Source organism: Carya illinoinensis, chromosome 7, assembly GCF_018687715.1.
Source record: "Carya illinoinensis cultivar Pawnee chromosome 7, C.illinoinensisPawnee_v1, whole genome shotgun sequence".
In the NCBI taxonomy this organism is placed as follows: Eukaryota; Viridiplantae; Streptophyta; class Magnoliopsida; order Fagales; family Juglandaceae; genus Carya; species Carya illinoinensis.
In genome coordinates this window covers 32,042,749-32,054,161 of record NC_056758.1, presented here as the reverse complement: position 1 = coordinate 32,054,161, position 11,413 = coordinate 32,042,749, and the positions used below count along the sequence as shown (strand labels likewise).

The 11,413-nt window shown below is 31.6% G+C and overlaps 1 protein-coding gene across 1 annotated transcript; it reads left to right on the top strand.

The window, feature by feature from the left end:
• The first annotated feature begins 6,342 nt into the window (after nt 1-6,342).
• On the top strand, nt 6,343-9,697 carry LOC122317505. Its single transcript, XM_043134629.1, has 4 exons — nt 6,343-6,668; nt 7,060-7,640; nt 8,522-9,037; nt 9,146-9,697. Exons 1-4 carry the CDS (start codon nt 6,443-6,445, stop codon nt 9,281-9,283), a joined length of 1,461 nt encoding a protein of 486 aa, XP_042990563.1. The 5' UTR covers nt 6,343-6,442; the 3' UTR covers nt 9,284-9,697.
• Nucleotides 9,698-11,413: the final 1,716 nt, after the last annotated feature.

The window sequence follows — 11,413 nt, the reverse complement described above, 5'->3', positions numbered from 1 at the left end:
ATTAAAGAATATAGTAATACATTGATACTAAATATATATATAATATAGTTATAGACTTACAATGATTTAGTTATTATGAATTTATAATTAGTATAACTATATAATTGTATTAGTATTAGACTATTAGTAATTCAATTTGACTATATTATATTAGTAATATTAGTTATGTTGAACTTGAATCAGTTAGTTAGTATAACTGTATTCTATATTATTAGTATTAATATAAATATTAGTATTAGTTGTAACTATATAGACTATATTAAAATTGAAAGTCTTAGACTATATAATAGACTAATAGTATTAGTACAACTATATAAGTATACTGTATAGCTATATATTAGTTTTAATTATAGTGATTAGTATAACTATATATTAGTATTAGTTATACTGTTATAGTGATTTAGTATATTATAATTTATATATTATATTTATACTATAACTCTTATAATATATTAATATATACTAGTACTATATATTATAGTTATATATTAAAGAATATAATAATACATTCATACTAAATATATATAGTTATATTTCTAGTGATTTAGTTATTAACTTATTATGATTAGTATAACTATATAAATTATAATAGTATTAGACTATTAATATAGCTATATATTAGTAATATTAGTTGTGGTGAATCAGTGCTTTAGTATAACTATATAAGTATTAACTATAATGATTAGTATAACTATATAAATTATAATATAGTGATAATTATATTAATTAAATATAAGTATATTGATAATTAAATTATATTAATTATAGTGATTAGTATAACTATATAAATCATATAATAGTATATTAGTATTAATAGTAAACTATTAGTATAGGTCACTATAGCTATTGTTGAAGTATTAGTAATAGTGATTTATATAACTATATTAGTATAAGTATAACTACAATCTATATTAGACTATTAATATTTTTTATACTATATATAATTATATAATTAATTATATACAACTATTATATAAATAATAATTTTTTTTAATCCATTCGGTCCGGTCCCGGACCGGACCGAATACCTTCGCTCCCTTAAAAATTGGACTGGGACTCATTCCGGTCCGGTCGGTTTTTCCGGTCCGGACCGTTCGACTTTCAGCCCTACCCAAATCCCATCGAGTCAAAGTTTTTTTTAGTGTAAATAAGAATGTGGTTATAACTCACGGGAGGAATATGTAATTAATCGGTATACAAATGAACAGATTAAGGAAAATAAAACTTTTTTTTATATAAGAAACAGACCTTCTTTCATTTAAATGAAATATGAATACATAATCCAGTTTTATTGTTGCATCTAATAAAACTCGAGATATAAGAAAATTAGGACATTAACGCCACCATTGGATTATATCTTCCACTACAAGCCAACAAGTGAGCAGCTTCATTATCCTGTCTTCCAACGTGAAGCACCTCGTATACCTGAAATCTTTACAACAAATGTTGGATTTTCATAACCAAGGGCTCCAGAATAGTGGGATTTTGTTCTCTTAAAATCACAACTTCAATAATAAATAAAGAGTCACCTTTCGGAATTAAATCATATATACCAAGATGAACCATCCCTAATCCTCTAAGCACAACAAGAGCTTCAATCTCATCTACTTCAAACTCACCCACTTCTCTCTTAGTCAATGCCATTAATACTTCAACCTTATCATCCTGCAAGATAACCCCAATGCCAGCAATTGCAGAATTTTTAAAAATAGTCCCATTGAAATTCAATTTAACCTAACCACCCAACGGTGGAAGGCTTCCAATAAAGTACTCACTCCTTATGTATCACTAACTGATTAGCCTTGATGGTAATAAAAGAAAACTTTTATTTGTAAGTCGGTGTATAAAGTACGCATGATAATAAAGTACTTTTATGGCGGCATAATTTGATTCAAAAAATAAATTTTAAAATTTAAATTTTACAAATCAAATCTTACTATTTAAGTAATATAGATGATATATTTTACACACAGACTTGAGAATATAATAACTCTAAGAGAAATATATAATTTCTTTTAGAATTTTGCTATGTACAAGCAAAGTCGCGTACTAATCTACGTATCAATACTGATTCTTTCATACTTAAAATTTAAATTAACACTGTTTTCAATAAAATCTATTTTTTAACCAATCATATTAAGTTGGTATGCGGATTAGTGCACAATTGTGCTTGCAACTAGATTTTTTCTTTCTTTTATGTTTCTTTTTGGTTCCTAAAGCAAAAGGATGAAAAAAAGAAAAAAGAAAAAGAAGGCTAGGTCATGGTCACCGTGGCATTATTTTAATTTGTATCGTTGAGATTTGAGCATAGTAAACCGGACTTTATTGTAGAAGAATGGGGCCATATTGCAAGGGAAGAACGGCCACTTTCCGCCTCCACCACATTTTTATGGCTGGTTCTTCAAGTTCCAAGTCTACCTTCCTTGGACAAATCATGTTTCCGTGACTAACTACTGATAAAGATAGTTTACCAAAGATGACAGTATAATATTATTAGAAGAAGAGAAATTAATAATGTTCTTAATCACATTCACAAATATCTCATATTTTAATCCTATGATTGGGAATGTTAGCAAAATCTCCGAGCTGAATGCCTATTTTCCTCCTCGACTGCATTTGTTTTGGCTGGTTCTTCAAGTTCCAAGCGAACCTTCCTTGGCCAAATGTTTCCATGACTAATGATAAAGATAGTTTATCAAAGATCGACAATATAAGCCCGTGGTCTATACGTTATAAACCAACATAGTTCAGAAAAAGGGAAATAATATCCTTTATTTTAAATATTATCATTCTTATTCATACAACTAGTTAATGTGTTACATTTTAAATGTAGACATATGAAATTGTTTAAAATGTGTCCATCAACTAATATGATTAAAAATAGCAAAATCTAGAAAGAAAAATAATATTATTACCTAGGAAAAAGTGCTTGGACCAACCTGATTTAAATACTATTTATCATCATTTAATTTTATATCAAGAAAATATGGATAAAAAATAGATGAATAATTATTACTATTTATTTATGGACAAGTTGAGAGTCCGCAATTGACACGGTGGTTCTAACTTAGGTTGTATTTAAATATTGAGGTGATTTCAAATGATTTGAGTTGATTTGTAAATAATAAAATTTTGTGAGTTCTATTGAGATGTATTTGAATGTAAATAAGTTGAAATATGTATTTAAATATCTGAACTAGATTAATATGAGTAATAAATCTGGATTTGAAATAATTAGAGTATCCTCTCCAACCAAACATAACCCTTAAAAGAAACATATATATGGAGAAGTCAATAGGCATTAGTCAGCCGCGTCCGATTATTAGAGATGTGGTTTGGCTTTTGGGATTGTCACCTAACACATTACGTATTACCTTTCCTTTATATGATTATGAGCACATGAGAGGCATTATTACTTTTGGTTTTGGTAACGTATTATGGGTTTGGTTTGAATAATTGGTTTTTTTTTTTAATAAGTGAAAAATTGGGTTTGTTAATTGCCAATTGTAGGCACCATCTGAGGATTAAGTATGTCATCATTATGGGTATGAATTATAGAGGTATTCATCCATATGATAAGGGCAAATGAACAGCATAGATTATAATTGAGTGGAAATTCTAGATTTGGGGTTCCACAGTGCAAACAACTGGATAATGACACTACTCATCATCGAATCATCATGATGCATGTCGACCACTTGTTTGAAAAATTATCCCATCCAGACCAGTAGGCATCAACCAGTCTACTGAAAGTCAATCACAGCATCTATTATCAATGTAATTTTTAAAGTTCTTTTTTTTTTCTTTTATTGTGCCATTTTAATTTATTTTGTAATTAATTTGTTACTATCGTTAGTTAACAACTTTAGTTTTTAAAAAGCAACTTCATTTCTCATTTTGTTATTTAAATGTCTAATCAATACACAAAAAACGATTTGATTCCAATTTCCTTTCCCTAAAAATCATTTAGTTTCTATTGTTCCAAACAATAGATCATGCATTTAGAGCTTCTTTGAATTAATTAAATTCTTACATAAAATATAATAAATAATTAAAATTTTTAATTCTCAATTTAATTTAATTTTTTAAATTTTAAAATAATAATAATATTAAAAAATAATATTCTAATAATATTTTATTTAATTTTAAATTTTTATTTAAAATTATTTCATCTAAATAATAGTTTGAAAGGAGGAAAGGTTTTGAAGGTTATAGAATTACCCTGCCTTCTTCAATTCATAACATCGTACTCCTTTTAGTTAACTATATTATCCATTCATATGTCAAATGATTACACGTTTAAAATAATGTTAAGGTCTATAGAATTAATTTTAAAGGTCAAAAACATATATTCTTATTTAATTTATAACATTTTATCGTTTTCTTGTTCATAACATTTCATCCTTTTTCATTTAGGTGCACTTCATTAAAACTAGCAATCGAAGATACTCATATTTAAACAACTTTACATAATCAAGTCATGAATAAATAAAAGCATGATAGAATAAAAAATTTAACTATTTTTTTCATAAGTAAAACTATATACATTCTTAAAATATGCAGTCACAACATACTCATTTAAAAAAAAAAAAAGATGCCATCATTTAAAAAAAAAAATTACGTAGATTTTAAATTTATTTTTTTAAAAAAATATATAAAAAAATTATAAATTTTAAAACTACAAATATCATTTACCTTTTCTGACTTTTTTCCATGTATTAGGCAGGTGTGCGAGTAGTCTATGAACATTACAAAGAGAAGACTAGAGCTTAAATCTAGTTTGTATTTTACTTCAATTTGTCATTACGTCTTAAATACTATTTGCCGACAAACATTTAAAGTGAAAGCTCTTTTGGGGGGTACCAACTAGCAAGCAATGCCCTCTGTCGTCCAGAAGATGGGCCTGGAGTTGGGGAGTCGGGACCTCTATTAGACCGACCACTCCGACTCCAAGCTATTATTCATTTGAATTTTATTATATATAAATACAATTAGGTACTAATTTATATATTTATATTAATTTATTTATATTTAAAATTTAAATTAATATTATTTTTAATAAAATTTACTTTTTAACCAATCACATTATATTAATATATAAATTAATGTATAATTATACTTACAATTATATTTTTCCTATTTATTTATTCTCTACTGTTGCTAGTCTCTACCCTCAATTCGCAAGTAGTAGTATCCTTTTGTGGAATTTAGGTTGTTGATTGGTACCTCGGAAGTCAATGCTGGAAAAAGTAAATGTAGTTAATATTTTCTATTTCATTCATTACTGTGATCCATAATAATATCTATATTCCATTCATTGATGGAAGTTCTTGGATTTAATGAGAAAAAACCATTCCCATTCCCATTTTCTATTACTTTCAAAGTCCTAAAGCAAACAAGAAAAATAAAAACAAAACAACGAGTCAATGACCCTTTTTTTCCCTCCTTAAACCGTCCTAATCCCGTTTGGATCTTTATCCTTTTTTGACCTGAATCCCATTAACAACCGTGGCATATCCGAAAATTAAAATTCCCACCTAATTTATAAAGAGTCGGTAGCTTTTTGCAGAAGTCAATCCAGCCGAAGTTGTTTATTTCAACCAAAAAATGAAAGTGTTGGAAATTTTTGGAAATTTTGTTTTTTCTTGATCGAGTGCTTGCTCTTGGTGGCACTTTTATAACCCGAGATGAGTTAAATAATGTAAGTAAAGAAAAAAAGACTGATTATTTTTGCGCTATAACACAACACTTTCATCTTATTTTTATTTTATTATATAAGACGTGACATATTTATCATTATTAAATAATAAAAAATTATATAATAAAATATCATTTAATAGTGATAAATACATCAAATCTTATATAGTATGATGATTGTAGTGTACTATATAGAATTTTCCTATTATAAAATAATAAGAGAATGATAAGAAAAAATATGATCCTGTTTGGTTGTTAAATTTAACTGAGATCAACTTAATTTAATCTAATTTTAAATTAAGTCTAATATCTAAATATCTAATTCTTAAATTATTAAATTCATTTCAACTCAAAATCTTTTTACACATAAAACCCATAATACTTTTCAGCTCATTATCTCTTTATACATAAAATTCATAATTTTTTTTAATTTTTATAAATATTTTTAAACTCATCTTAATATTTAAATATATTTAAATTCATCTTAAATAAGCTCCAAATAATTTATACCATGAATTCAATTTATTACTATATAAGGAGCTAAACTTAACTCAACTTCTAACGCAATTGAATAGATATTTTCAAAATGAAAAGGAGCGGTGTCTTGGTGTTATTAAAATACAATTAAAAATTAAGGGAAAGGCATCACCGCAAGCCGATAACAACTTTTTCAGAATCTGTCTGTGTATAAATACGACAACTGCTTCTGTTCAGTCTGTGAAGCACGACTGGCCTCATCATCGAAATGGCAATGTTGCTGCAGATGTATAAGCTGTTCATATGGGTGACTTTGCTTGGTATCAATGTTTCTGATGCGAGAGGGAAACAGTATATCTCTGCAGTGGGAGACCCGGGAATGAGAAGAGATGAGTTGAGGTTGGCTTTTGAAGCTTGGAACTTTTGCAATGAAGTTGGGGAAGAAGCTCCTGGCATGGGGAGCCCCAGAGCTGCTGATTGTTTTGATGTCTCAAGTAAGCACCACTAATAAGAGTAAAGAAGAATGACCTTCCATTTTTTTTTTTTCCCTTTAATTTCTCAGTTTTATCAGTTTCTCTGTTTTATGCCAGGATCTGAATCTTGTCCCTTATATAATTTCTTGGCAATGGCCAATGGGCATGCTCGTTATTAGCTACCATAATTTATCTGATAAACGTTCAGAATGCCTGTTTCATTTTCTGCAGTTGCAAACGAGTAAAAATAAAAAATATAATTATGTTTGGCGATTTCCACATTTTCACCTACTACCCATCTCTTTTCTTTCTATGGTACTTGATGATTTCTGTTTTTTTATTTTGTTTTATTTTATTTTTTTTATTTTTTATTTATTTCCAAAAGGATGCTGAATATTGGTTACAATGGCAGGTTTTTCTCTGAGACACAGGGTGAATGAAACTGATAACAAACTCGGGGTGGGTAACCCGTTCCCAGGTTTAGGTCCGGAAGCTGAAAATAATGCAGATCTTTTTGCTGCACAGAAGCAACTCTATCTGGGTTCTTTATGCCAAGTTGCAGATACCCCAAATCCTTGGCAATTTTGGATGATTATGCTGAAAAATGGAAACTTTGACACTAAGTCTGGCTTGTGCCCCGAGAATGGAAAAAAGGTGCCTCCTTTTAGTTCAGGGAGGTTTCCTTGCTTTGGAAAGGGATGCATGAATCAACCCATCTTGTATCATGAACTTACACATTTCTTAGGTGGTGATACAATGAGAGGAAGTTTCAATGGAACGTATGACTTAGGTTCTGATATTAGGAGTGAACTTGATGGGATCTCTTTCTTTGAGGTGGTTTGGGAGAAGAAAGTTGGTGACGGGAGTTGGGTATTCAGTCATAAGCTCAAAACCTCAAAGAAGTACCCATGGCTGATGCTGTACCTCCGGGCTGATGCAACCAAGGGATTCTCTGGAGGATACCATTATGACACAAGAGGAATGCTCAAATCAGTAAGTATAAGCTCTTTGGAATCAGTTTTCTTTCTATCATTGATCCATTCTTCAGTTTTCGTGTCCACTGTAATATTTTGGAATCTATACTATTCTAATCAAGTAGATAGGAAATTGTGTCTTTTCTCAATGATGAAATTTAGCTAGAGATTTGCTTTCCTTGCTTTTTACTAAGATCAATCATTTGGAGCAGTAACAAGAGACACCCTACTTGGATTCCTAGTTACGTTCTGCATTGTTTATCAATTTGATTCATATTGCGTATTACTTTGTAGTTAGGGCGAAGCATAAGTATTTAATCTTTTGTGCTTTTGACCTCAATACATTAAATAGATTAATTACTTGAATTATGTGAATAAAAAATTAAAAATCCAAACCCAACCAGGGTCAATCAGACAGTTGTCCTTAAGTTGTAGTTTAAACTTTGTACTGGACCTGGTTTATCTGGTACAGAGACTGAAGACAGTGAATAAGATCCAGTAACACAAGGCAACATAATTCTTATTAAAGATTGAAACATTAGGAGGTCGTAGGTTTACCCCCAAGAAATCAAGAGAGAGGGCCAAAAAGAATTTAATAGGAATACTCTATAAACTTGAAATAACACCCCAAAGGAATTTAAAACTATATAATTATATTTAGAGTGTGTCATTATTTGTGTTGGACCTGTTGACCCTTGCTATTTGTTGGAGACTAAATTATTTTATAATTCAACGTCACCTTGCAACAAGTTGACACTTGGGTTATACAAACCAGAGTTGATATTGGCAGTTCTGAGTACAGCTTTCGTTTTTTTCTTGATTGCCTATAAAAATGGTTCATCATGTTGTCTTCCCGGTGCTCCTTTCATTCTGCAAATGACAATTTCAGTTGTCTTTCAGCTACCAGAGTCGCCTAATTTTAAGGTCAGGGTGACTTTGGATGTCAAGCAAGGAGGAGGGCCCAAGAGCCAGTTCTACCTAATTGATATTGGTAGCTGTTGGAAGAACAATGGAAATCCTTGCGATGGAGATGTGCTCACGGATGTAACTAGATACAGCGAGATGATCATCAATCCTGACACTCAAGCTTGGTGCAGCCCCAATAGTGTGGGCAATTGCCCACCATATCATATTACTCCAAACAACAAAAAGATCTACAGGAACGATACTGTACACTTCCCTTATGGAGCTTATCATTACTACTGTGCTCCAGGTAATGCTCAACATTTGGAGCAACCTGTGAGCACTTGTGATCCTTACAGCAATCCACAGGCGCAAGAGCTTGTTCAGTTGCTACCTCACCCCATTTGGGATGAGTATGGCTATCCGACCAAACAAGGGGATGGTTGGGTTGGTGATGCTAGAACATGGGTGCTTGATGTTGGTGGGTTATCTAGTAGACTTTACTTTTATCAGGTTAGTGATCATTTACCAATCTTAGGATATTGAATCTATACTGTTAGTGGTTGATGCATTTTCTTTTTCTTTTTTTTTTCATTTTTCATTTTTATTCTCCTGTTGCAGGATCCTGGTACCCCTCCTGCCAGAAGAATATGGACATCTATAGATATGGGTACTGAAATTTTTGTTAGTGACAAAGAAGAAATAGCAGAATGGACTCTCACCGACTTCGACGTTCTTTACACATCCCCAGATTTGTAACAATATCCTACATTTTAGTCTAACTGTTGGTATTCTCTTATTTCCGAGCCAAGCAGAATAAAACCTTCATTTGCAACAGAGCAGATACAGGGCATTAGGATGAGAAGCAGAAGAAAAGGCCTGCAAAGGGCAGAGCTTCCACATCCCAGAGACTAGTTATTGTGAAAAATACAATTCTTAATGCTTAAACAGATCATAAGAACTAGTAACACATTTGTTTTCATGTTAGGATGGAGATATCCTATAATTCTTGGGCTAAGAATTTGGAAAGCCACAATGTCTTGGCTTTATAGCATTTGGTTAATCTGTGTAATTCAGACCCTAGAATTTGAGCATGGGATTCTAAGGACCCGGATCCTTCCTACTAAAAAGCATGTAATTGTATATGCAATAGGCTCTTTGTAGTTCTATTAACATATATCCATATATTTTCGTTTCTTTTAAACGGAAAAAAGAAAGAAAGAAAGAGAACGGCACGTCTGCAGTTGCACCTCATTATTATTTTGTTGAACTCGCTTACAATTGTTGAATACCATGAGTACAGATCCCATCGTCTTGATGGCCATGATGAAAATATCATAAAGCCCAAAACTAACGAGATAAAATTTAACTAAAAAATGAGTACACCTTGCCACAAGTAGCAGCAATTCAAACCTAAATTTGGCACCACGCACTTCTGACCAACCAGACTGGAAAGTTTACAAAACCATATCCAAGTGCATCTCAAAATCATCTACAAACCTTGCCAGAGCAATTTTTTCAAAGAGCCTCGGATTTATTTTTTGGAAAATTTGCAACCAGAGTATTACTGAGTAGGTCCACTTGCACCTTGCTTGACGAAAAGATCAGCAGCTTGATTCGCTAAGATATCCGAAGTTGTCTGCTCCAAATACACTTGCTCACATAGTGCATGACGTATGTAACCATCCGCCGCCAAGGACAAAACTCAAGTAATTCGGAGAAAATCATGGGTTAGATCACAGTTGTTGTTATTTGTTTGGTTCTAGAAAGTGTCATGGGCCTACCATGTGGGTCTGGCACCTAACACTCACCGAATGTTTGGTGTTAAAACAGAACATGAGTTACACGGAATCAAGCAAGCGATTGTTGGTTTATGCATCAGATCTAAAGCAGAGAGATGTGATGCTTTTTTCAGCAACTTGGTTTGCAGCTTTCCACGTTGCATCAGCCAAAAACTTCGGATCGGAGTCTCGTTTTATAGAGTACCAAAAAGGTAAAGAGTAGAGAGGTGTCGAAGTTGAGCAGTCGGAGTCCTGACTAGCCCGTGACTTTGTTAATGGATGCTGATTGATTCATAAATTCTGTCTATGGCCTTTGGACTCAATCAATGGTGAACAGATATATATATTTCTTTTTTGGTGGTACAACAGAATTAAGATATGTTTCGGGTTTAATTTTCGAGTATAAAGCAATGGCAAATACATACTCAAGAGAAAAAAAATGGCATATGGAAAATTATTTGTATAGTTTAGTGTATACAAGCCTCACAACAAGTTATTTGGGATATCTTTATCTTCTTAAAACAATTTAAAAAAATTTTAAAGATAAAAATAAAAAGGTCTCACAACAAGTTGAGTTTTTGGTTCTTGATGGGGGTTTTTGGTTCAGAATGAATAAGATGGTTCATGATCAGATTTCTTTACCACACGACAAGTTATTGGATTTGCTCTCTCGAAGAAATTGAATAAAGCTGGGTTGGGTGCTATCTTAAGGAATCATGTGGGAGAAGTTCTTGTGTCAGTAAGTAGAGCAGAATCTGTACATTGAGAACCAGAGCAAGTAGAAGTAGTGGCTTTACTAAGAGGATTACAGTTTTGCTTGAATATTGGTATACCTAATCTGCTTATTGAAAGTGATTGCTTGTTCTTGGTGATTGAAGTCAATAATGTAGCTGAATCATGTCCTGCAATTAGAACAGTGGTTGCTGATATTAAAAGTCTGATGCAAAGACTTCCTCAGTGCAGGCTACAACACAGCAACAGGTCAACTAATGAAGCTGCCCATCGACTTGCTAGACATGCATGGTCCATTGGAGATATGAATATTTTGTGGAATAGTGTTCCTCCTTTCATTGAGAATGTAATTTTCATTGATCAACACTATTGTATC